The sequence below is a fragment of the Panthera pardus genome, unplaced genomic scaffold, assembly GCF_024362965.1.
Source record: "Panthera pardus isolate Hobbes unplaced genomic scaffold, ASM2436296v1 HiC_scaffold_11, whole genome shotgun sequence".
NCBI lineage: Eukaryota > Metazoa > Chordata > Mammalia > Carnivora > Felidae > Panthera > Panthera pardus.
The window spans coordinates 80,127,214-80,154,376 of record NW_026526666.1 but is presented as its reverse complement, the minus strand read 5'-3'; the positions used below and the strand labels follow the sequence as shown (position 1 = coordinate 80,154,376).

At 51.7% G+C, this 27,163-nt stretch overlaps 2 protein-coding genes across 4 annotated transcripts; both read left to right on the top strand.

The window, feature by feature from the left end:
• GJB4 (gap junction protein beta 4) lies at positions 1–2,631 on the top strand. The gene is made up of 2 exons (XM_053897807.1): positions 1–85; positions 1,498–2,631. Exon 2 carries the CDS (start codon positions 1,573–1,575, stop codon positions 2,371–2,373), a length of 801 nt encoding a protein of 266 aa, XP_053753782.1. The 5' UTR covers positions 1–85; positions 1,498–1,572; the 3' UTR covers positions 2,374–2,631.
• GJB3 (gap junction protein beta 3) lies at positions 2,342–26,239 on the top strand. Of its 3 annotated transcripts, none has more exons than XM_053897800.1 (2): positions 2,342–2,359; positions 24,642–26,239. In XM_053897800.1, the coding sequence occupies exon 2, from the start codon at positions 24,676–24,678 to the stop codon at positions 25,486–25,488; it is 813 nt and encodes a 270-aa protein (XP_053753775.1). In that variant the 5' UTR covers positions 2,342–2,359; positions 24,642–24,675; the 3' UTR covers positions 25,489–26,239. The 3 variants fall into 3 exon arrangements, with proteins under 3 accessions (XP_053753775.1, XP_019285431.2, XP_053753774.1); XM_019429886.2 differs by lacking the exon at positions 2,342–2,359 and adding an exon at positions 20,807–20,912; XM_053897799.1 differs by lacking the exon at positions 2,342–2,359 and adding an exon at positions 21,409–21,530.
• Positions 26,240–27,163: the final 924 nt, after the last annotated feature.

Here is a 27,163-nt window from a genome sequence, read left to right as displayed (position 1 = left end):
GTAAGGAACAAAAGCTGCCTCTGGGAGGCCCTCAGGCACACAGACAAGCCCAGGGACCAGAGAGTGGCTGCTAGACCCAAGAAAGGTGAGGACCCAATCGGGCCAGAGACGGGGCTGGGAAGCAGGGACGAGGTGGGCTGAGGAACCTCCTGAACTCAGGCTGCAGGCTGGGCTCCTGGGAGGAAGAAAGAGGACAGAGGATCCCTGGAGAAACCCCAGGGAAGCCCCAAGGAGGGGAGGGGACATCCTGCCAGACCAAAGGGAGGACAGAGGACCAGAGAAGAGACAAAAGGAGGGACCAGGAAGAGAGAGTTTCTGCTCAGTTCAGCAAACATCTATTGTGTGCTCACGGGGCCAGGCCTGGTGCTGAGTCCTGGGAGAATAGATGATCCAGGCGTAGAGGCTGCCCTCCAGACGCTGACAGTCTGGTGCAGGAGACAGGTAAACAGGCGATTTGAACACCAGTGATCCATTCTGCCATGAGAGATAGAGGAGGGTATTCAGAAAATGTCCCAGGGTCAGAAGCTCTGAAGATGGTGAGGTCTGAGTCAGGGATGGGGTGGGGGGGCCTGGGGCAGGAGAGAGAACCTGATGGCTCTCCAGATAAGGGGGTGTGGAGGACAGAGCACATCAGACAGAGGCCCGACCAGGAATAATGGGAGACCTGGCTGACAATCAGAGAAGACAGGTGTCCCTGAGAAAAAGTACATGATCAGGGGTGGACCGAGCCAGAATCCTGCCTTTGTCCCTTTCCCAGGCCCTCCCTAAAGCCAAAATGGTTGGAATTCCAGAGGAACCCACTGTGGTCAGGACAGTCAGCGCTCGCACGGGTGCAGGGAAGGGGAGGCGCATGGGGCCAAACCGCCACGCTCCAAAGAGCCTATTTAGTGTGGGAGGAAATGTCCGGGCTGGGGATGCCCTGGGCCTCTCAGTGAGGATGGTTATCACTCAGGGGTTCGTCAAAGAGGCCAATGTGAACACACCCAGCACAGGGCCTGGCTCATGTTGGTGCTCATTAGAAGCTGGAGGATAATGATACACACCCCTCGTCCCCTGCCCCTGTCGAGCCCCAGCAGCTGGCAGGAGGGCAAATCATCCAACCTGCACCTTCTTCCTGTTTCTGTAGAAGTCATGCTATCCACAGAAACTTGGGGTCAAAGAAGTTGGCAGGCACATCCATGGAAGATGATTACCTTTCACGTTTATCCATTACCCTGTAGAATAAAACATCCCCTGATTTTGGAGCTGGAAGACGGGAGTTCAAGACCAGCTCCACCATTTCCAGCAGGGGGAGGCCTTGGGTAGGTGGCTGTCTAGGCCTTAGTTTACCCACTGCCCACCCCCCCACTCCATGAAATGGGGATAACAGCCATCACTACCCCCCCACCACCACCACCACCAAGTCATTGCAGGTGAGGACGTGATGACAAGGTGGTTCTGAAAGGGTTTTGCCAATCGCACCTTCAATAAAGGGCACCCATTTCCAGGCTCTCCCAGGCCTCGTGGCCCCCACCCCGGAGTGGGCACTCGCGGTGTAGACCGTCCACGTGAGGAAGCAAGGACACAGTCAGCATGAACTGGGCGTCCCTGCAGGGCCTCCTGAGCGGGGTCAACAAGTACTCCACGGCGCTAGGCCGCATCTGGCTGTCGGTGGTGTTCATCTTCCGCGTGCTGGTGTACGTGGTGGCCGCGGAGGAGGTGTGGGACGACGAGCAGAAGGACTTCGTCTGCAACACCAAGCAGCCAGGCTGCCCCAACGTCTGCTACGACGAGTTCTTCCCCGTGTCCCACGTGCGCCTCTGGGCCCTGCAGCTCATCCTGGTCACCTGCCCCTCGCTGCTCGTGGTCATGCACGTCGCCTACCGCCAGGAGCGGGAGCGGAAGCACCGCCTGAAGCACGGCCCCAACGCCCCGTCCCTGTACGACAACCCCAGCAAGAAGCGGGGCGGGCTCTGGTGGACGTACTTGCTGAGTCTCGTTTTCAAGGCTGCCGTCGACTCTGCCTTCCTCTACATCTTCCACCGCCTCTACCAGGACTACGACATGCCCCGGGTGGTGGCCTGCTCCGAGTCCCCTTGCCCCCACACTGTGGACTGCTACATCTCCCGGCCCACGGAGAAGAAGGTCTTCACCTACTTCATGGTGGCCACAGCTGTGATCTGCATCCTGCTCAACCTCAGTGAGGTCGTCTACCTGGTGGGCAAGAGGTGCCTGGAGACCTTCAGCCCAAAGCGCCAGCGGTCTCCGCGCCGGGATCACCTGCCCGATACGTGCCCCCCATATGTCCTCTCCCAGAGAGAGCACCCCCAAGATGGGAACTCTGTCCTAATGAAGGCCGGGTCGGCCACGTTGGATGCAGGTGGGTTTCCATAACCTGTGAGGTTGGCGGCTGGGACCACCGGGTCCATGGTCTGTTCCCTAAGGCCACTGCAGGGCAGTGGCCTCTTTTCTGCAGCAGGGCAGGTGAGGAAGACGGTTGTGGGGCTCAGGAAGCACCCCCATGAGCCAGTGCTGGAGAGCAGCTTGGTCTCTAGGTCCTGAGCCCCGGGGGAGGGAGGTTGACGGCTGGTGGGGATTTTGTATATGGCAATGGGGTATGTCAAAACCTTAATAAATGTGATTTTCCCAGTATTTTGTAGACCAGGTGGGGAGTGGCGGGTAGAAGTGTCAGGGCGGTTCACCATGGACTTCAGAGAGGAGCCACAACCACTCAGTGGGTGCCTGCACCCCAGAACCTCAGATCCAAGGTCATCGATGCACCACACACACACACCACCACACCACACACACTCACATGCACCACACAACATATGCCACACATACACACACAGAGTGTGCCCCCAGAACGTGGTTGGAATGCCAAGAGGTGGCTCCAGGGGTCTCTGGACTCTGCAACCAGCTGGCCAAGGCAGGAGGAGTGGGACCCCAGGAGACCCTGGGCCCAGCACAGGTCAGTTCTCAGTGGGAGCCCCTGCAGTGAATGTGCATGGTTCAGGAGGCCTCGGACCCTCCCCCATTCCAGCCTCCCTCACCCTGCCCATCACACTCCTCAGAGAGAGAGTCTCCCTGAGGGTATCAGGGGAAGGCTGGGAGGGAGGGGAAGGTGCTGAGAGTGAGCCCAGGATGGGGAGTCTGTAGGGATATCCCCACAGGCCACGGACCTATTGGAGCTACAGGGTCCCTCCCAGAGCCTCCAGTCTGAGGAAATCCCCCTCTCTTCACCAGACACACATTTCCTCATCCTCCCACCCCATCCCACCACTCAGACCTTGACCCCTCCCCAAATCACACCTCCAGTATGGACCTGCCTCAGAGCCAGAGCCCCCCACCAACGGCCCAGGGGAACAACCCTCCGGGAGGCCCCCAGGCCTCCTCCAGTCAGCAGCTCCCATGCTGACCACACCTAACGTCCTCACACAACACCAACTCCCTGACCATGAATGGCACCCCAGCCACCCAGTTGTCCCAGCCAGGAGCTGGCCTGACACCCTCATGCCCTCCCCGTCTCCCAGCCTCTCACACCCCACAAGCCAGTGCCAGTGCAGTTCATCCTGCTAACTCCAACCCTAAATGTCTCCTGAATCTGTCCTTCCTTTCCCACCACCCTTCCACCATGGGGACAGAGTAGTCCTTCTATATACGAACCTGACTCTGGCATTCTTCCTGCTTTAAAAATTCTTCCACTACTGCCACTACCCTCCATTGCCCTCAACCTGGCCCCTGCTGGCCTCCCCAGTGTCACCCCTGCTTCCTCCTCCCTTGTTCCCACCAATAATACCAAAGGGCTCATGGGTCCCCAACCAGACATATCATGCTGTGTCATGCCTCATGCCTTCACATATGTATTCCTTCTGCCTAGAATACGCTTCCAATCTCCCCTGGGATGCTTCCTTGAACCCCACAGTTCAAAACCTTAAAACTAGCCTGTGCCTTTGCCTTTGCCCATCAGTCTGTGAGCCCTTCACGGGCAGGACGCTGACTCACCCAGGTCCCCAGCTACCTTTAATAAATGTTTGGTAAATGAGTAAATGGGCTATGAGCTGCCTGGCGGAAGAGACCTGTCTTGTTTATCTGAATCCTTCACCACACCTAGCCCAGGAAGCACAGATAAGTGTCCTCTCATTTGCTTATAGATTCCATTATTGTTGCTGTTTTAACTAAATCTAGCCTAAAGATTTCATTTATAGTTAAGGAAACTGGCCTGGAGAGGGCCCACCTAGCTGGGCTGTGTCTCTAGTGGTCCATAGAGAGCCTCTGTGCCCCACGCCCAATTACGGGACAAGATCAGGAGTCACTTCTTAGGTCAGAGTCCCTGGAAACAGAACCAACATCAAGAATTTGTTTGCATGTGGTGGAAGGAGCAAGAGAAGCAGGCTAGGGAGGGGAGCAAACTGAGCTGGGTATGGGCTCAGGGAAATAGCCTTGGCCTGATCCCTGTGGGGTGAGGGGCCTTTGGATCATAAATCCCATCTCTGAGTTGTCCCAGTGAGAAAGGGCATCAAGCTTTGGAACTCCCATACCAGTCAGTCATTGGCTTCAGGCAACCCCATGGGCAGCAGGGCTGACAGGAAGGGGTAGGCGGTTCCTATTCAATCAAGGTCAATTCTCCAGGGACAGCTAGAAGCCACGAGTGCCCTATATTCACAGCAGCTGGGGAATGGTTGTCCCCCAGCAAAGGGGACATGGGCAGGGTACCAATACCATCCACTGAACTCCTGCCCCAGGAAATAAGGGTGGCTCTACCTCCAATCCAGACCAGAGCTGTGGCCACCTGATCCCAGAAAGCAGGCTGATGCTCTCAACCAGTTCAGAACCAGATGGCCCCATGCTTCTCAGACCAATGAAGCCCCCACCAGCCATAGCCATATCCCTCTGAGATTCCAGATTCCCCATTCCAGTTTCTGCCAGCATATGGTGAGTGCATCCTGGGACCTGACTACTCCTGTGGCAGCCCTGTTCATAGGTGCTGTTCTCGGAGATCCCAAGTCCTGAGCCAGTGACCCAGACAGTGGTGGAACACCATCTGAGCTGCTAGCCATGGAACTTTTTTTCTCAGTCCTGCCCACACTCTCAAGGCCCCCCCACAGCCCTCACTACCACTCTCAGACCTTCCCATCTCCCCCTTCTTGAACTCCCTTCGCTCAGCTCAGGCCCCTGCCATCTGTCTCTTCCGCCTTCTGCCCCACCCCCATTGCTGCCACCTCATTGCTTCTAGCTCATTGAAGACTTGAGGACCCAAGTCAGGGTCTTTGGGTATTCTCTCATGGCCCAAGCCTGCCGGAAACATCTGGGCGTCACTCTGTCCTTTTCATTCCATGCCCTCGGTGTCTCTCATGACCTCCTCCTCTGTTCCATTTAGCTACCCACTCACAGGACCACACCCCAGACTTTGTCTTCACCCAGTACTACTCCACCTCTAGAATCTCCCACTTGATTCAAGCCAACAAATATTTATTGTTCACTTTTACGTGACAAGCCCCACGCTAGGTGCCAAGGATCAGACACAGTCCCTAATCTCATGGAGGTTATATCCCATGAAGAGAACAGCTCTTAGCATCCTGGAGTGCACAGGGTGCTGAGGGGAGGGGGGAGGGAGGAGGGGGAAGGGGATCCAACATCCAAGGATTCAGGAAAGGCTTCCCTGAGACTTCTGAAGCTCACACCTAGAGAAAGAAGAGGATTTTGCCAAGCAGAGCAAGGAGGGGATGCCAGGTGAAGGGACAACATGAGAAAGGCATGGAGGGAAGATCAAGGACAGGGTGACCAGGACAGGAAGTAACCCAGAAGGGCTGGAGCCCAGTGAGGGGGCTGGCAGTAAGAGTCAGGCCCAAGTAGGCAAGGGCTACATCATGCAGAGGTTTCATGGTAAAGCCCTGTTAAGGATTTTAGACTTCATCCTCAGGACAATGAAAAGTCACTGGAGAGACTCAGCACAGAGGTGAGATGATCTCATGTGCAGTGTCTCTGGTTAATGTGCGGAAGGGCCAAGGCAGGGCTACTTATTTGGAAACTGATGCAATAGTCCAAGTGACAAACAACAATGGCCTCAACAAGGGTGTGTGCATTGGGGGTGTAAAGAAGTTGCTGGATTTAAGAAAGATTTACGAGATAGAATCAGATCAATTGGGTGATTTGAGTGGGTGTGCGGATCAGGGAGAGAGGAACCGTAGTGACGCCCAGGTTTCTTCTCAGGGTGGTGGTGCCATTTCCCCAGGGGAGAGGCAGGTTTGAGGGACATAGTGATAACTTCAGTTGCAGACACATTGAGTTGGGGAGACAAATAAGATATCTTGGTCATCTCCTCTTATTCCTGGACCAGCTTAGCCCCTGGATCACCTTCTCTCTCTCTAAGGCTATGCGTATTACCATTTCTGGTGACCACATCTAACACCTACCTCGCCATGCTTTGACTTCCTTGTTCCCCTCCATCTTTAGTCACCCACATATGCCTTGTCTTAACAAGAGCTGCATCATCTCCTAGCTCACCCACTCTGCTTCCCGCTCCAGCGCTCCCTCTGCCACATCTACTGTTTCACCATCCATCATCAGCCCTTTATGTCCTCCCTCCCCTCTTTTCCCAGCTTAGACTCTGTGGGCCCCTCATAGATGTGTCCTGCTCTCCCTTGCCATTGCCTGCTGCTATAGTCACTCACCAGGCAAGACAAACCCCAGTTAAAACCAGCTCTGCATGTGGCACCCATTCCAGAGCACCTGGAGAATAATACAACTGCACTGACTGGTTTCAGTGGAAACTTCTGAGTACAAAGCTCCAGTGGGCACTCAGCACCTCAGGCAAGTCTACGTTTTCCTAAAACTTTAACCCTAGTCTCCGAGATGACTATATCATACCTTCTCCTCTTGCCCCCTTTCGCCTAAACCTCCTCAGCTGACAGGCAAGCATTATGCGCCCCTTCACTCTGCCTTCTCCCCTGTGACACGGATGAGCGCCCCTGCTCCTGATACCCCCTCCTCTTGGACACTGGACCCCTCACCTCTCACCCCTCTGGACTGTGCTCCACAGCTATTGCCTCACAATTCTGTAAAAATGCTATAACGTTGTCCTCTCTCTTTCTGTCATTCCCTCTTGACATCACATCCTTCTCCAGCTACCACCCCTTTTGCAAAAAACAAAACTCTCTAAAGGTGGTCTATACTTGCTGTCTCCACCTCCTCATCACATTTACTCATTCTAGTCAGAACTGTTCTTCCCAAGTTCACCAATGGCCAACGAGCTGCCAAATCCGGTGGTTGGTTCTTCAATCTCATCTTACTCCCCCAGCAACATACGGCCACTGAGAGCTCCCTCCTCAAACACCATCTTCCTTTGGCTGCCAGGAAGCACCCTGTCCTGGCTTTCCTCCCACCACATTGAGGGGCCCTCCTTGAGCTCCACCGATGCTTCTTCTTCCTCTTGCTGGTCTCTAAATGCAGGGTGCCTTAGGGCCCAGTTCTCTACCCTCGTTTCCCCTCTGTGATCTTGTCCAGTACCATCTATAAAAACCATCTATAAACCAATGGCTCCCACATTTATATGTTCCCACCTAACCACTCCCATGAGTGTTGGACTCATATATCCAACACTTCCTTTCAGTCCTCCAAAACAGAACTCCTGATCCTACTAACAGAGAACAGATTTATGTTCTCTCCCAGTCTTCCCACCTTGGAAGAGGAGATCCCCACTCACCCAGCTGCTGAGTTCAAAAACCTACATGCCTCTTTCTTCACAATGATATCCACACCATTAGCAAATCACAGTGGATATAATTCTAAGTTCAAAGTCTATTCCCTTCAGACCATCTCCAAGTGCTTCCATCCCAGGCCAAGCCACCTCACTGAACATCTGGATACCTGCAGCAGCTGGACCCCTCCTCTCTCACTCCTCTGCTGTTCCTTCTGCATATGACAGCCTGAGAGATATTTCAACCAAGATGAGTCAAGTCACCCCCTTGCTTAAAACCCTCCAAGTGGCTTCCATAATGGCCATAAAAATGAAAATTAACCATTCTTGGGGCATCTGGGTGGCTCAGTCAGTTGAGCATCCGACTTTGGTTCAGGTCACGATCTCATGGTTCATGAGATCAAGCCCCACGTCAGGCTCTGTGCTGACAGGGCAGAGCCTGCTTGAAATTCTCTCTCTCTCTCTCTCTCTCTCTCTCTCTCTCTCTCTCTCAAAAATAAATAAATAAACATTAAAAAAAAAGATTTTGTTCCAAAATTATCCCCCAGGTAGGAAGGATTTGTTTTATATCCAAGTCCTTACCAAGTCTCTCACATTGTGGGGCATGCTCTCAATTACTGCATTTTGAAAAACAGAATGCTCTTTGGGGGAAACTCATTAGCCTGAAATAACCCCAATCAATGAAGTCTTGGATATCCACAGAGGTCACTGGGTAGAATCAGAAAAAATGGAGGCAAAGACATTTCACACAGATTCCATCATTACTCCCAGTGGTATGACCTTCCAATTGCAAATATTTTCTTCCTAGGCAGGCCCTTAAAAAAACAAAACAAAACCACATTAAGAACAATAAAAAAAAGTGGTTGTGTTAAGGAGATGACATATACACACCTACCAGATGATTTTTTTTTTAAGTCATACAACCTAATATTACGCAACCGGGTTTTGTGGAGAGAATAAAGTTCTCGGTATCATTCACAGACTTAAAAAGCACTATTTCACAAAGAACTGGGACAAAAATAAAGTTTGTGTGTTTTGTAAAAGGTTAATGATAACAAACAAAACTCTAATGACTATTAACCCAGGTGTTACAGAAAAATGTTCAAAGTTTAAAGAAAATTGCTTCATAAACTATTCAGGGGAGAAAAAAATAATAGGTTTACTACATTGTTCTATATAATGTGATTTTTTTTAATTTTTTTTTTAACGTTTATTGATTTTTGAGACAGAGAGAGACAGAGCATGAACGGGGGAGGGGCAGAGAGAGGGAGACACAGAATCTGAAACAGGCTCCAGGCTCCAAGCTGTCAGCACAGGGCCCAACACGGGGCTCGAACTCACGGACCGCGAGATTATGACCTGAGCCGAAGTCGGACGCTTAACCGACTGAGCCACCCAGGCGCCCCTATAATGTGATTTTAAAAACAGGTTGCAAACTCTAGAGAATATTATGCTAAGTGAAATAAGTCAGAGAAAGACAAATACCATATATATGATTTCACTCATATGTGGAACTTAAGAAACAAAACAAATGAACATAGTGGTAGGGGGGCAGGAAAAGAGAGACAAATCAAGAAACAGACTCTTAACTATAGAGAACAAACTGATGGTTACCAGAGGGGAGCGGGGTCCAGAAATAGGAGAAATAAGTGATGGGGATTAAGAAATGCACTTGTGGGGCGCCTGGGTGGCTCAGTCGGTTGAGCGTCTGACTTCGGCTCAGGTCATGATCTTGCAGTTTGTGAGTTCAAGCCCCACGTGGGGCTCTGTGCTGACAGCTCAGAGCCTGGAGCCTGCTTTGGATTCTGTGTCTCCGTCTCTCTCTGCCCCTCCCCCACTTGTGCTCTGTCTCTCTCTATCAAAAATAAAATAAAAATGTAAAAAAAAAAATTAAGAAATGCACTTGTGATGAGCACCAGGTATTATATGAAAGTGTTAAATCACTAAAATCTATACCTGAAACTAGATTCACACTGTATGTTAGCTAACTAGGATTTAAATGAAAACTTGGAAAGAAAAAAATATATAGGTAGCAAGTTAAGTTAAGTAAATTATTATTTTGGTCACACTAAAAAGTTTATGTGTCCATATAAGCCCCCAACTTTTTAGAGGGTCCCCTCACTGGGAATATAGAGGGTTGCTTTTGTTTTTTTAATGTTTATTTTGAGAGAGAGAGAGAGAGAGAGAGAGAGAGAGAGAGAGAGAGCACAAGCAGAGAAGGGGCAGAGAGAGAGGGAGACAGAATCCCAAGCAGGCTCTGCCTTGTCGGCACAGAGCCCGATGCGGGGCTCGATCCCATGAACCATGAGATCATAACCTGAGCTGAAACCAAGAGTCAAAGGTTTAACCAACTGAGCCACCCAGGAGACCCTAGGGGGTTGCTTTTTACTTGGAGTTATCATATATCTGGGCTTATGGTAGGTGGTAACTCAAGCTGTGAGGGTGGCTAATACTGTACAGAGCCTGCGGGGGGAGAAATGAGAAGATGTCCTAGGATGGAGGCTTAGAAGCCAAAGAGAAGGGGGGGAAAGCCAGCAAAGGGGACTGCAGGGTAAATTGATATCACAGAAGCCAAGGAAGTATGATGTCACAGAGGAGGAAGGTGATGTCACAGAAGCTAAGAGATGATTGTTCTAAAGAAGTTTGTAGAACTTCTAGAAGAGGAGTCTCTAGAGAAAAAGAAATGATCATCAGGGCCAAACATTGTCTTGGGTCAAAGTGGATAAAGACTGAGAAGTGTTCATTCAATTAACATAGATGGTCACTGGTACCCATGGCAGGAGCCCATCTGTAGAGAATGGGGTGCCCATCTGGTACCCATCTGTAGAGAATAGGGTGAGGAAACCAGGTCCCAGTGAAGTGAGGGGATAGTGAGGGCCAAGTAAATGGAGATAGCAACCGTGAACAACTGGTTGGAAAATGGTGGCTGGGAGAAGAAAAGAAAATGAAAGGGTGTTCGTCGCAAAAGGATGGGAGCAGTCAATTTTTTCCTTTTGTTACGGTTTAAGAGACTTGGGAATATTTAAATAATGATGAAATGAATCCAGTACACAAGAAAGGAGGTCAAGGTCCCCCTAGAGCCAGAGGGAATGGGATGCAGAGCCCAGATGGAGGCACATCGGCTACTGTAACAGGAGGGAAGGAAGAAGTGGGGAGACAGGTGCAGGTCACCCCCGTCTCTTACCACAGCCTCCCCACCGCCCTCTCGCTTAGCTCCTCCCTCAACATCTGCCCATGTTTATTCAACAGATCGACAGGGGACCTGAGAGGCACCTCCAGACCTGACCCCATGACCTCCCAATCTGCTAGCCCCTCCTACATTCACTTCCTTCTGAATCGAGCCTAGGATTGGGATCCAGAGTCTCTCGCACCACCCTCACATGAGAGCTCTTAGACTGGTGTCTGTCCTCCCCTCTAGACTGCAGTCTCCCTGAGAGCCAGAACAGTACCCATCTGGTTTGTCAGTGTATCCTCAGGCCCTGCATCATGCCTGGCATAAAGTAAAAGGGTAAGAAGTATTTGCTGATACAGTAAAAGAGTAATAATGAGATAATGACTGGAATGAACTGCTGTCCTACCAATTTCCCCATCGTCCTTCTGTCCCTCCTATCTAGCAGGACTCCAGGCCCAGATCAGTCCAACAGTGCTTTCCCATGGTTGCACCCTGTGCTGGGCTCTGCTCCAGTGAACCCAACAGCCAACCAGAGTGAGGTCACTGCAAATCCGCGTTCTCCAGCCCCACCTGACAGCCCTCGTTCTTCCCTGCTTTCGTCTGTCTGCGTCATTCATGGTGGCGTTTGGCCTTCTCAGCCTTCTCCACTTTCCTCGAACCCTCTAGCCAGTTCTATCTTATCTTTATCCCACGTCTCAGAGAAAGCAAAAGCTATCCAAGAATGCTGTCCTATTGACTGCCACCAGACCAGTCGCCCTCCCTCCTTTCCCCCAGCACAGTAAAAGGGGTGAGCCCACTCCCGTTAACGCTTTAAAACCCCCACCCCCACACCCTATGCTGAGGACTCCTCTCTCCCACCCCTTCCTGCCTTCTTATTTCTTCAACCTCTAGCTCTCTCCTGGCTCTCCTGGCACTTAAGCAGGCTCACACCTCTCCCATCCAAAAATCAAAACAAAACCCTTCCTTGACCCCATGTCTCCCACAAGCATCTCCTTATCTCTCTCTTGGCTTTTGCAACTGTGCATCCTAAAACAGGTCTACACTCACCACCCTGACTTCCTCATCTCCCACTCCCTCCCACCAGCTATGATCAGTCTCTGCTCCATCACCCCACTCAAACCACCCTGCCCTTGCCAAGGGTACCTAAGATTCCTTTGTCACCAAGTCCAATGGGCACTACCATTCCTTGAGCCAGGAGCCATTTAATAGGGTAAACAGCCCTCCCTCATTGTACCTCTTCCCGTATCACAGACACCTTGTACGTTCTGTCCACCCGGGCCTTCTCCAAGGGGGAGCTAAAGGCGACTGCCAGGCGTGCCACCGGGCCTCTCGACTTCAGGGTGGATGTGTGTTCCAGGTGGGACCACTCGGGGTTCTTCCCCAGATTATTTGAGTCTTTCCTAAGGGAAACTTGGGAAAGTGTGAGCTCAGAGCCCATGACCATGAGCAAAACCATGTGCAAAAGCCCATCAACACATGGAGAGAAGCCAACGGTCAGAGAGGAGCAGAGGTGAGGCCAGCTGGAGAGGCTCTACATAGCCAGACCTGGCTCTACTGAGTGCTTCTGGGGCTCCAATACATCCCTCCCCTCCTCGTGTTTCTACAAAGCAATCAAGTGCCCAAACTAATTCAAGTCAGATTTCTGTCATTTGCAAGCAAGAGCACTGACTAATACACTCAGGCTTCTTCAGTTTTCCTGATGCTCCAGTCATACCCCCTCAATCTCCTTCAACGTCCCCCATTGGGGTGGTCCTCAGGGCTCTTCCCAAGCTGTTTGCTCCCCTCAGGCTCCACTCCCTCCCTGAGTGAGCTCCTCCTTTATCATGTCCTTCGTCACCATCTGGACACTGCTGACTCCAAATCTGTATCTGCTTACAGATTATTTCCTCATCTCCTATTTTTCCCTCATAGTCCTCATTTTTCTTAATATTTCTATTGTGATAAGATATACGTGAAACTTCCATTTTAACCATTTTTAAGCACACAATTCAGTAGAGTTAATTTCATTAATAACATACAACCATCACCACTATTTCCAGAACTTTCTAATTACCCCTAACAGGGGCACCTGGACGGTTTAGGTAGTTAAGCGTCTGACTCTTGATTTCAGCTCAGATCATGATCTTCCCATTTGTGAGACTGAGCCCTGTGTCAGACTCTGTGCCAACAGCATGAAGCCTGCTTGGGATTCTCTCTCTCTCTCTCTCTCTCTCTCTCTCTCTCTCTCTCTCCCTCCCTCCCTCCCTCCCCTGCTTACATGTATATGCGTGCTCTAAATAAATAAATAAACTTTAATTCTCCCTAACAAAAACTCTGTACTCACTAATTAATAACCCCCACTCACTCCTCCACCCAGCCCTTGGTAGCCTCTAACGACTACTGTCTATGGATTTACCTATTCTAGACATCCCAGAGATCATACAATATTTGTCCTTTTGTGTCTGGCTTATTTCAGTTGGCATATTGTCCTCAAGATTCATCCATACTGAAGCATGTATCAGACATGACTCCTTCGTATGGCTGAATAATACTCTACTGTATGGACGTAACACCTTTTTGTTTGTCCGTTCTTCCTTTTGATGGACATTTGGGTTGTTCCCAGCATTTGTCTTGGCTATTGTGAATGGTGCTGCTATGACCACCCATATCTGAATCTGAGTCCCTCTTTTCAGCTCTTCTTGGCCTTTACCTAGGTGTGGACTTGCTGGGTCATATGGTCATCCTGCATTCTTTTGGAGGCACTGCCAATCTGTCTTCCACAGCAGCTGCACCATTTCACACTGGCACCAGCAGTGCATGAGGGCACCCCTTGTTCTTCTCTTTCCTGTCCCTGTCCCATGCATCCAGATGCCTCTTGCACATCTACACACGTGTGTTCCACGGACACCCCAGCAGGGCATTTGGATGCAGAGGAAAATTTGGTTGTGTGAACAACCAGTGCTGAGCCACACCCCACCCCCAAGGATCTGGGATGGGCTGTGTTGGGCATGAAGTGAGGCTCAGGGTTGGAGTGACACTGTCTGATGCTCACCTGAATCATAAAAATGGGGGGTTTACAAGTCATGTCTGAACACTCTCATGGCCTTGTCAAGATGACTGCACCGGAATATCATCAAACACACATGTCATTTAGCCAGCTCCAGATACAATGAGCCTATCTTTTTTTTTTTTTTTTTTTTTTTTTTTTTTTTTTCTGCTTCTCCCAACCTGCTTTCTTTCTTGTGCTTCCCACGTCGGCCAATGGCAAACCATCTACTCAGGTGCCTATGTCAGGACCTCCCCAGTTCATAGAAACAGCGAGTTCAGGAACCACAGCCCTGCAGCCCAGGCCCAGTCTAGGCTCTACTTCCTGAGGCCCAGGGCCCATCACCTCCTCAACCCAGAATCAAGGCTCCAGAAGCTCCCACACTGCAGGTGGCAGGCTGATTTCAGGCATCTGGCACACATCTCACCCCAGGCTGGCTTCATGAGCCCACACCTTTGCAGCTCAAAGGACAGCCCAAGCAGACTCCTTCCTCATCCAGAAGGAGAGCAGAGGCTGGGTGAAGACAGACCAACTCAGACAGACAGACAGACAGCCCACCTGCCCCTTAAGTACCAGGTGTTTGAGCCTAGTAGCAGGAAGGAGGGGAAAGAGATGAGGCTTAATCAGTGAGGGCTTCCTGGAGGAGGCAGGTGGCCAGGGAGGGACTTCTAGAGGATAGGTAGCTGGGACGCTAAGCTAAAAGGAAACTGGTGAGGGGCGCCTGGGTGGCTCAGTCGGTTGGACATCTGACTCTTGATCTCAGCTCAGGTCATGATCTTGGAGTTGTGATTTCAGGCCCTGCATTGGGCTCTGCACTGGGTGTGAAGCCTACTTTTAAAAAAAATTGAAGAAGAGAACTGATCAAACACCTGCTCTGTGCTGGCCTGGAATGGGGGTTTATTGTGTGCATGTATTTACTCGTTTGGCAAGTACTTTGTCTACAAAGTGCCAAGCACCATTTTAGGCACTGAGGATACACCAGTGGACACAACAGACGAAAAAAAAATAGCTGTCCTCACAGCTTCTAGTGATGGGAGAGACAATTAACAAGAAGAATATGCAAAATATAAAATATGTGACGTGATCATAGTTGCTAAGGAGAAAATTTAAGCAGGAGAGAGAGTGTGGGGAGGGAAAGGCCGGTTCTAGATGGGGAGGCCAGGGAAGGCAAGGCAGCACCCGGCACAGAGAAAAGCAAGCACGCAGGCCCTGAGGCTGGGAAAGACCCTATGCAGACCCATGCACAGCAAAGAAGTCAACAGGCTGGGCAGCAGGAGAGCTGAGGGCCATGGAAAACAAGGCCAGAGCCCTCAGGTGAGGCCTGAGAAGGACCACCTCACACAGGCCATCCTGATACCCCTGGCTGTCACTCTGAGTGAGCAGGAAGCCTGAGCAGTGCTTTAGGGAAAAGAGGGGGCACAATCCCCTTGGTGGCTGCGTCAGCGATGGATGAATGGGGGCAAGGACAAAGCAGGGCGATCCGTTATGAGGCTACTGCAATAATCCAGGAAAGAAACAAGCCGTGGGTTTGATGTTACCAGGATAACCTTAACAGAATCTGTGAGAAGCAACCAGACCTTGAAAATATTTTGAGAGTAGCACCAAAATGATTCTGTGGCACTGAACATGGGGTATGAATAAAAGGAATAAACAATGACTCTTAAGTTTGGGGCCTTAACAAGTAGATGAGTAACATTGCCATTTACTGGAAGAGTAAGTAAGAAGGATGGAGAGGGATGTAAGGAGCAGGTTGCCAGGTAAAACACAGGACACCCAGCTAAATTTTAATTTCAAAAAAAGAATAGATAAGTGTCTTTTAGTATAAGGAAGTCCCGTGTACAATCTAAAATTCAATTTTAACTGAGCACATGATTCGGGGTATGGTTTTACTTAAGAGAGGGGGGCGTTTACTTGTTTGCTTTGTCCCTAAATCTGACAATCCTACTAAAGGAAGGAGTTAGGTTGGGGACAAGGTGAGTCTGCGATACTTACTAGACACTGATAGGAGAGGTGGACGGGCGGCTATGCACATGAGCCCAGAGTTCAGGGGGCTGGTCTGGCTGGATATAAATAAGTATCTAGGAGTTGTCAGCCTAATTCTGATATTTTAAGCCCTGAGACTGAATGGCACTGCCAGGAGAAGGAGTGGGGCCAGAGGAGAGACAGAGCCTAGGACTGAGCCCCAGGGCACCTCAATACTTCAACGTCAAGGAGATCTGGAGGACCCAGCAAAGGAGACAGAGAAAGAAAAACCAGAAAGGAAAAAAAGTCAGTAGAGTGTGACATCCTAGGGACCAAATTCCTGCCGGGAATGCAGAGCCTTAGCTGTGGGAAGCCGGGCAAGAGGGTTCAGGTGGAATGTGATGAACCAGGGACGGTTAGAGTGACTTCAAGAGGGGACGGAGGGAACAAATGGAGATGATGCATCAAGACGATTCTTTTGAGGAGTTTTACTACAGAGGAATGGAAAGAAACGAGGCAGATGCTGGAAGAAGGGAGTGAGGGAGGTATGTTTGTTTTTTAAGACAAAGGACTACCAGCACATTTATTGTAAAGGGAAAGATCCAGTAAAGAGCAGAAGGGAGAAGATGGAGGAGAAAGAAAGGAGGGAGGTCCGGGGCAGGTGAGAAGGGGTGGGATTCAGAACACATGTGGAATCTTGAAGCTTGCCAGCAACTCAGAAAAGCCAGGCGTTACCTCCATTTGACGATAAAAGCTGTGTGGGCACAAGTTCCAAGTAAGTCCCAGTGTCTTGGAAGGAAAGCAGTATTCTAGCCTGGATCCTGGGACATCTCTTCCTTCCTACCCACAGCCCCAGGCATGCTGCAGCATGGCTGGAAAGCCCCCATTCTTCCACCTGACCTGCTTCCCAGCTGGTTCTGCCTGCCCCACTCTGCTCAAGGGAAGAAAGAGCCCCTGCCGCACATACACAAATGCAAGGAAACCCTCAGCCAGAGAGGGAAGCCCCTACCTGAGGCCTGGGCAGAGTTTCAGACACTGGGGGAGGCCTGGAACAAAACCAGCCCCTGCCAAGGCCTGGGCCAGAAGAAGCACAGTGCCAGGCTTAGGGCCCGCCACCCCCAGAGAACAGGTGTAGACCCTGAAGGGAGTGTGGGTGGCTGGGGCAGCTTCCAAGCCCTGCTACAACACAGTCTTGCCCTGAGGCAGGGGGCTGGCCTACATGGCCTCCCACACATTCCCCTGCTCAGGGAGCAGGACTTGGAAGTGGGACGGCAGGGCCTCACAGCCTCTTTCTGGAATGGGGACTTGTCCAGATCCCTCCAGAAAAAGCAGAGGCCAGTTGTTGGAGACACTGCCTGATGTCAGGAGGGAGGGGCAGCATCTGGCAAGGTCCGAATGATAAGGAGAGCTCGGCAAAAAAATCACCTGGTCACCAGAGCAGAATAACCCGACCACACACAGACCCTGCCACACGCCACCTCACAGACAACCACACATGCACACAACCTCACAAAAGCCTCCCAGCCACCTCTGCAATCATACCCGTTCACAACCACACCACCAACCATACATCCATATTCCCCATACCCCCCCCCCTTAACACACAGCTACCCAATCGCACTTACCAGACAGTCCCCACACATAACTTTCTGTGCACCCAGCATTTACTTTGCAAACAACAACTGAGTGTCTGCATTCTGGAGAAGCAGCAGGAGTGCTACTGGCAAGCCCGCTGCTCTCTTAGAATGTCAGGGAACGTTCTGAAGCGACACTGCAGAGGAAGTGGATGAGGTGACTTCAGATGGGGTGCCCAGGGAATACCTCTTTCAGAAGGTGATGAGTGAAAAGCAGTCCGGGCAGAGGGCCAGGCATCCATGCAAAGGCCAGGAGGCTGGACTGAATGTGGTGTGTTTGTGGAGCAGAATGAAAGCCGGTGTGACTGGAGAAGAGTGACCAAGGAGATGTGGGATAGGAGACAAAGCAGGACCAGGTCGTTTGGTGCTTTGTAGTCCAATGTCAGGAGAGTGGGTGTTAGTATAAAAGTAATGGTAAGTCACTGCGAGGTTTTCATAGGTGAGTGACATCTGATTTACATGATGAAAGCATTACCTTAGCTAGGAGAAACCATGGGAGGAAAACTTTTTCAGTTCTCAGGCTAGGGAAGGCATTTCTAATTATGACCAAACCCAGAAACCAAAAAGATAAGATGGATACATGTGACTGCATAAAAAATATTTTAATTCTGTATGGCAAAAATTCCATATTCAAAGTCAAAAATACAAGTGTGTAACCAGGGACGGTATCTTTTTTATTTGTATCATAGAGGGCTTATTGCTTTAATATATAAAGAGCCCCTAAGAAATCAATAATTTAAAAGGCAACCATCCACTAGAAAAATGGGCAAAGGCAGGAGCACCTGGGTGGCTCAGTTGGCTAACCATCTGACTCTTGATTTTGGCTCAGGTCATGATCTCCCAGTTCATGAGATCAAGCCCCGCATTGGGCTCTGTGCTGACAGTGTCAGCCAGCTTGGGATTCTCCCCCCACCCCCCCACCCCTGCCCTCTCTCTCTCAAAATAAATAAACATTAAAAAAAAAAAATGGGCAAAGGCAAAGGACAGTTCACAGAAAAACAAACAAAATGGATGTTAAGTATATCAAATGATGCTCATCCTCAATCATAATAAGAGAAATGCAAAATAGAAGTATAATGAGATACCACTGGCAAAGATCATACAGTTTGATAATGCTCTACATTAGCAAGGACACAGGGACGCAAGCACTCACGTCTGGTGGCAGCATAAACTGATACATCTATGGAGAGGATTTGGCATTATCTATAAAAATTTAAAAATGAGCATACAACTTTACCCCAAAAATTCCACTTCTAAGAATGTATCCTATGGACCTAATTTTAAAATGTGTTAAATGATGTTTGTCCAAGCATATTTATTGCAATGGTGTTTATAATAGAAAGTAGGAAATATATGATTGGAAGCAGCCTTACGTTTCATCAGTATGTGACTGATTAAATACATGATAGTACACGTACTATTTAGCTGTTCTATGCACAGAACCATGTGCATAGCATACCCACATTGGGTAAATATCAAAAGAAGAGTATCTATATAGTCGAAGATGCATAGCTGATCTCAGGAAGGAGAAACAAGTAACTGGAAACCTGGTGGTCATGTGGGCAGCCCTGGTCACATAATCTGGGGTTCGGGGAGAAGTCAGGAGTAGCACCACAAGTGTGGGACTCCTCACTGCTGGATAGTATTGAAAGCCCCCAGACTGGATGAGTTCACCCGGGAGAGAAGAGGCTAGAGCCTGGGACATGCCCACCCTGGACACCAGCATGTGGCCTCCAAGGTGCAAGAAAACTGGGAGTGTGGTATCAAGGAAACCCAGGGAAGAAAGCGTTCTGAGAAGGAGGCAGTGGTCACCCTCTGTGTCAGGTGCTTCTGTAGGTCCAGGAGGGTGGGGATGGAGACACGACTGTTGGATTTAGCATCATGGAAATCCGCGGTGACCTTGACAGGGCTGCCTTTGTGACACAGTATCGGGATGGAAACGTTGTTCAAATGGGTTGAAGAGCGACTAGGAGGGAAGGAAGTGGGGAGCAGGTTTGCTCTGAGATGCTGGAGAGCAACAGGCCGCAGGGAGCAGATGGCAAAGTCGTGGACCCTCACAGGATGCTCTCATGTTCACACATCCCCCAACACTGGCACATACACAGAAGCACCGAGACCACCCGGCATGGGGTCTCAGCAGTGATGTTCAGGGGCCATGACCCAGTGAGTAAAAGACGGCCTCTGCCCTGTGGCTTTGCCCCATCCAGAAACCACAAGGCTGAGACCTCCAGAGCTGGCTCTGCTGCTTAGCATCTGTATGACCCTGGGTAAGTCACCTAACCTCTCTGTACCTCAGTGGGAAGGGTCACACCTTCCTCCCCACTGTGAGGATGAAATAAAGTCTGCCAGCCATGTCTGGCACAAAGATGTCTCTGAACACGCAATGCAGGGTTAGCCTCTATCGAAATGAGTAGTCGGTAGGGTGACCGTGTAATAGATCTTCCCAGGTTTGGGGGCACTCTTGAGAGTAAGGGGAGGATGTGAATTACACTGGACCACAGGTGGCGAACCCGTACAGTCCTGGGGAAATCCCATGTACAGTCACCCTTGTGTTAACCACACCATCTCTATGTCTCCATCTCTATGGAGACAGCGAGGCCTCAGCCCCAAGGTGACTAAGACCCCAGGGCTCCCAGGGAGGCCAGAAACGCTGGGGTTTCTCCAACAAGGCTGGGAAAGCTCCTTGTCACCACACACTAATAAATAAGACAAAGCCTCTTTGTCCCCAGAGCCCAGCCCAGCTGCAGGCCCGCCTCCTTCCGCAGTCTCTAGGGCAAGGGCGCTCTCGCCCCAACATCCGACCCCCTCGCACAGAATCCGCCCCTTGTCCTAACTCCAGGCGACCACCTCTGCCCTCACCCCTGGACAAAGGATCCCCCCATCTCCTTTCCAGGCACAGGACTCGCTGTGTCCTTTCCAATGTGGACGCAGAGTCTGCTCCCCACCTTGGAGGCCAAAGAGCCTGAGCCAGGCACCGCCGTGGAGGCTCATCGTGCCAAGAGGGCAGACCCCCAGAGTGCCCCCAAGCAGGGTCCCGGCAGGGCGCGGGCACAGTCGCCGTGGCAACGCGTGTGGGCGAGTCATGATTGCAGGCTGTCCTGGGCCACAGCACTTAACAGTTTAGAGTGCCTCCCGCCCCTGATCTCATTGGAGCCTTTGCAACAGCCCTGCCCATGGCCACCGATGCCCCCATTTCCCACATGAAGAAACCGAGGCTCGGAGCAGCGACGAGCCCCTCGGAAGGCCGCCCCGGCAGCGGGTGGCAGCGGGACTAGACGCGGACCCCTTGCGGCCGAGCCGGCTCCCAGGCTCCTCCCCGGCCCTCCCTCCTCCGCACCGCCCCCCTGGCTGAGCCCGCCGCCGCCGCGCGCCTGGCCTCCACTGCAGAGCCCGGCTCCCGCCCCTCCGCCGCCGCGCGGGGCTCCCGGACGCGGGCTCCCGGTGAGTGTGCGGGTGGGGTGGCGGGACACGAGCGCTCCCGGGCGCCCCCAGCGGCGGGGCCGGCTGAGGAGGGGGGAGCGAAGGAAGGGAGGTGGTGGAAGGGTCTCCCCCAACACCCCCAGTGCCTTCTCGCCCCTCGATTCTGGGCGAGGTGGGGGCTCTAGGGGGCTTGGAAGGTTCTGAGACACCCCCCTCCCACGTCCGCAAGCTCCCGAGCTGCCCCGGATGAAGGGAAAGTGGGTGAGGGGAGTGGGGGGAGACGGCAGTGGCATTATAGAGTGTGGCGACAGTTGGGCAAAGTTTGGTCCCGGGCTGGGAAAAAGAGGATGGCTGGGGGGTGAGGTTGGGGGGGGGAGTGTTGGTGGCCGGCTGGGGTAATCAGAACTGGCTCCACCTGTCCCAGTTCTGAGCTTGGAGGGAAATTCTTTGCAGGTGAGTGGAGTCCCTGGGGTGTGTTGGGCGGGACTGGACAGACAGGACCGGAAGGTGGAAGGTGGAAGGTGGGGACCCAGAAGGGGGCTGCACCCAGGTGGGTGTCTGGCGACAGGGCTCCTCTCCTCGGGAAGGCTGGCAGACTGGGCTCCAACCACCACTTCAGTCTTTTTGAGCTCCCACCAGGTCAGTGGCAGGCTGGGGAGGGAATGATCTTAAGATTCTTACAACAGCTCAAGAAAGTAGGAATTCTTTCCCTTTAGAGATAAGGAACGGAGGTCAAAACTATTAAGGGATTCTTGGAAGTCACCTGGCTAGTAAGGGGCAGAGCTGAGGCTGGAATCCAGATGTGACTCCATGCTCAGTGCACATTTCTCTGCTCGTCCCCATAAGGCCAGGTCTCAGAGGAGCACGTGGGGGAGAAGAGGGTCTGCAGGGATGGGGTCTTCTGCAGTCACACCATGCTGTTGGAGATCCCTGGAGAAGAGGCATCAGAAGAGCTGAGGTGTTGAGAAGCAAATGTGCCTTCTCCCTCTGGCCAGAGCCCGGAAGTCCTTCCCCCAAGCTACCTTGTCCAGATTGTTCTGCAGGCTACCTACCTGCCCCCACCTCACAGCCCTTCCCTCCAAGCTGCCTCTCTGAGAAGTCAGCATGCATTTCTTTATCACCCAGCACTTACTGAGTACCTACTGTGTGCCAAACACTAGGCACTAAATATAACTCAGTAAGCAAAACAGCGCTGATATTCTAGCGGGGGAGACAGACAATAAATAAGAACCAAAAAATAACAAATACTTTAATTTCAAATGGTGATTAAATTCGAGGAGGAAAATAAAGGAGACAGGAGCAGAGTGACTGGGAGGGCAGGGCTCCCAGACCCAGGGTAATCTGGGGAGTCCTCAGCTATGAGAAGGACCCAGCCATGCAAGGTTCTGGAGAAAGAGCATTCCTGGCAGCAGGAATAATTGCAGAGTCCCCAACTCTCCCCATGTGGCTGAAGCAGAGAGAGGCAGGGTGAGAATGTAGGAGAGGAGGGCAAGAATGTAAAATCTGGGGTTTCATCCTAAGCGTAATGTGAAGCTAGTAGAAAGTTTTAAACAAGGGAGTGACACGGTCCAAGTTAGTGGATTCTAGGGGCCCAGGAACAGATGCCGAAAGGCCAGCGAGGAGGCCCTGGCAATAATACCAGCAAGAGTGATGGTGGTTTGGAGCAAGGTGGTAGCAGTAGAGGGGTGAGAGACGGCCCTGCAAGATTTGGACCCACAGGCATCATGCATGCTCAGAGGGGCATCGTGTGCTCCAGGAGCGCCCACATGTGCACACAGGCCCACACATGCACATGGAGACACATGTTCCCACACCCATGGCAGCAGGCAGATACTAGATGTACTCAGGCAGACCCACCCCTCCACACCCTCTGAGTCATCCCAGGACTGGGAGGAAGATGGGTGGTTCTGGGGCCTGAACAAAGTATGTCTCCCCACCACGGAACCCTGGCATCCAGAATGGCTGGGGTGGTTGGGGCTCCCCCAGGCTCTGGCACAGGGAGAGGGATTGTCTCTAGATTTTCCCTGGATCTGGTGTGCCAGGAGCCAAACCACCTACCATCCCCCACTCACCCCCAACCTGAGTTGTTCTCCCAACGTCACCACCTACTGACTGGGAGACCTTGAGGAGGTTATTTCTCCTCTCTGGACCTCAGTTTCCCCTCTGCAGAATGGGCTTGCCAGGGAGCAAGAAGATCCTCTGCCCTTCTACCTGGACTACCTGGACTAGTCCTGCTAGCTGGACTAAGAATGAAATTAGAGACAGATAAACAAGAGAAAATCTAATTTAATTTCATGTGAATGGGGAATCCACATGGATGTGGAAATTCCAAAGACAGGTAAAAGGAGGTATATATGCCCTCCTGAACTAAAGAGAAGGGAATAGGGGTCTGGGACTTCAAAGGGAAGAAATACAATTCACCAAGGATGAAAATGAGTAAATATTTGGTAAACAAATGTTTGCTGGGCCACTCAGAAACAATGGGATGTAGAGGACTTTGATCAAACAGGCCTTGCCAGGCTCCTCTCTGTCTACCCTCCTTAGTTCGTATAACAATGTAGTTATCTCCGGTGATGGCTCTCTTCCTGGAGCAGGTCCTCTATCTGAATACTTCTAGGCAGTTGAAGGAGAGATAAAGAGCTTTTCCTGAATCTGATGAGCTTTGATTGCTTTTAACTCAAAATCATCTGCATGCCAAAGTGGCCTATCTTGGGGCGGCCTGCCCTTGGCCCCTACAGGCTCATGACCCCACCCTCACAAGATGGTAGCAAGGAATCAGTGAAGTAAGTTGCAAGAACCTGGTCTGGGACAGGCATCCAGCAGAGGAGGGGTAGGAGGTGGTGGAGAGCACAGCCTGCCCCCCCCCACACCCCCCCCCCCGCCCCCACACTGACAGCCTGGCCTGGAATCCAACTGCAGTTCTAAATGAGTGATTTGGCCTCTCTAGATTTCACAATGAGTGGCCAGCATTTATTGAGCACTTACTATGTGTTAAGTGCTTTGCAACGGTTATCTTCATCTGTAAATGAGAAGCATAATAGTATTTACCTCATGGGGTCATTATAAGGACTAAAGGAGATAGTGTTGCACAGCTTTTACCTCCTCGGCTGACCCATAGTAAATGCTCAATAAATGGTCATTGTTATTATCAGCAAATGCACATTCCCTTCCTTCATGCATACAAGCTCTGTGACTTTTGGCAGGTTACTTAGCCTCTCTCTAGGCCTGTATCCTGCCCGTAGCCTGGGAGGAATAATAGTCCTGATCTCAAAGGGTCATTGGCTGATCAAACGCATCTATCCACATAAAGACCCCAGAACAGTGCCTGATACACGGTAAATGCTCATATCAAATGTTACCTATGCGGAGCACCTGGGTGGCTCAGTCTGTTGAGCATCCGACTTCAGCTCAGGTGGTGATCTTGTGATTCCTGGGTTCACACCCTCCCATCAGGCTCACTGCTGTCAGCCTGTTAACACAGAGCCCGCTTCGGATCCTCTGTCCCCCTCTCTCTACCCCTCCCCTGCTTGCAGTCTCTCAAAAATAACAATGAAAAAATACATAAATATATACATACATATATGTGTATATATATGTATATATATACACACATATATGTGTGTATGTATATACATATACACATATATATAACAAAATAACATATATGTACAAAATAAAAAATTAAAATAATAAAAAAATTTTAAATGTCACCCATACATTAAACATGGACTTTTCCTTGCATGCCGTCAGGTGGGCACGGCCCCCGGCACGCCCGCCAAGCACCATGGACTGGAAGACGCTGCAGGCCCTCCTGAGCGGCGTGAACAAGTACTCCACGGCATTTGGGCGCATCTGGCTGTCGGTGGTGTTCGTCTTCCGCGTGCTGGTGTACGTCGTGGCCGCGGAGCGCGTGTGGGGGGACGAGCAGAAGGACTTCGACTGCAACACCAAGCAGCCCGGCTGCACCAACGTCTGCTACGACAACTTCTTCCCCATTTCCAACATCCGCCTCTGGGCCCTGCAGCTCATCTTCGTCACGTGCCCCTCGCTGCTGGTCATCCTGCACGTGGCCTACCGGGAGGAGCGCGAGCGCCGGCACCGCCAGAAGCACGGGGACCAGTGCGCCAAGCTGTACGCCAACGCCGGCAAGAAGCACGGCGGCCTGTGGTGGACCTACTTGTTCAGCCTCATCTTCAAGCTCCTCATCGAATTCCTCTTCCTCTACGTGCTGCACACGCTCTGGCATGGCTTTGGCATGCCACGCCTGGTGCAGTGTGCCAACGTGGCGCCCTGCCCCAACGTCGTGGACTGCTACATCGCGCGGCCCACCGAGAAGAAGGTCTTCACCTACTTCATGGTGGGTGCCTCTGCCGTCTGCATCGTGCTCACCATCTGCGAGATCTGCTACCTCATCTTCCACAGGGTCCTGCGAGGCATAGCCAGGAACAAGCCCCCAAAGGGCCACAGCCTCCCATCCTCCACCAGCCGGGCCTCCACCTGCCGCTGCCACCACAAGCTGGTGGAGGCTGGGGAGCTGGGCTCCGACTCTGGCGACGACAAGAGACACGCGTCTGCACCCAGCATGACCCCCATCTGACCACAGGCTGGGGAGCGACGCTGGAGCTGCCAGTGGGGACAGATGGGCAGTACTGCATGGGGGGAGGGGTCCTACAGGAGCTGGGTGCCCCCACTTTGAATTCGCTAATCTATCCTGTTTCGTTTTTGGCAGATTTTTTGAGCACTGGGCACTGTGCTGTCTACCCAGGTATGAGTCACACCCCAGAACTAGGGCCAGCCCTTGGGGGAGACAGACGTCAAAACAAACAAATCAACGACTGAGTGCGAGGGGACCCCCACAGGAGGCTCCCAGCAGAGCTTCCGCCTAACCCAGGAGGGAGTGATCAGGAGAGACTACCCTGAGTACAAAATGTTTGAGAGAGGTGAGAAGGGCTTCCTAGACGAGAAAGTGGCAGGTGTTTGCAGGTGAGATGTTTGCCCTGGTTTGGAAGCACTGGATCAAAGGGAATTTCATTCCCTTGGGAGAAGCACCCAGGTTCTGGGCTGGAAAGGAAGTAGTCTCTAAGTGGGAGGTCCAAAGGCCTGAGGGTGAGCTTGTGAAGGGGAGGAGGAGATGGCTCTGTGACACCAGCTGCTGCTCGAGATACTCGGGTGTCCTCCTGGTCCCCAGTGTCCTCAGGGGAAGCCCCCTTAAGCCCAGTTCTGCTCCTCCCAGGCTCAGACAGCTTTTCTGCCGTCTTCTTGCCACAAACGTGCTCAACCTAGTACCAGCCTCTCAGACTCTGCTGCCAGAGACTCAAGATAGATGTTCCTTGAAATCAATAAAGGCTGTGTTTTATACAGGTTGGCTCCGTCCTCTATTCTGTACTCCCACCCACAAGACCCTGAGGGCAGGGAAGGTAGCCCTCAGGAGGGCTGTACGTCTGGGGGTGAAGGCAGACTGGGGCTGGGGTTGATCTGGGTGGGGATGTGGGTGGAACCTACTGGTATATATGTTGTGATTGTAAGTGTGGTCACAAGAGGACGCTGTGCTCCCTCTGCAACAGCGCTTCCCGCGTTTCTAGTGAGAACACTGCTCTGAGCACACACACAATCATTGTTCTCCCCATAGATAAACCACACTCCCTCCTCCTTTATAACCCAATCACCACCATCAACAATCCACGTCCCCACCCTGTGTACACAAATCTCTGTTATTCATACTGTCCTTATAATATGCCACAACAGGATGGTTGTCTCCTCTAAAGGTGGGAGTCCCAGCCTCACTCAAGCATTATTCAGCAGCTCCTTCCATCTGCCCTGAACATTGTTGGCTCACCGGGGCCCTGGCAGGAGGTGGAGACTGCATAGGAGAACAGGAGCTGAACTCAAACAGCTCCGAGTCAGGGGAGACAGTAACACACTCGCCTCCTGCAGTAACCAACAGTTGGGGTGGTTCACAGCCCCCCCCCACCCCATCCCCCCAGTACTGTGTGGTGACCTGCAATTTAGGGGACACCAACATTCAAGCCAGACTGGAATGGAAAGCAAAAGGGGGTGCAAGGCTCCACTAATAAGAGACACATTTAGTGACCATCAAAGCCAAGGCCAGGGGCCAGAAATCTAGGAGCAGTGAACCAAGAGCCAATGCAGGCAAGGAGAGGGCAGATCACTATGTCCACAGAACAGGCTGTGGTTCACCTTTGCTCTTTCGTGTGGCTATTAGTGGGGTGGGTAAGCCAACCAAGCTTAAAGGGCCCAGGGTTGGGCTGACA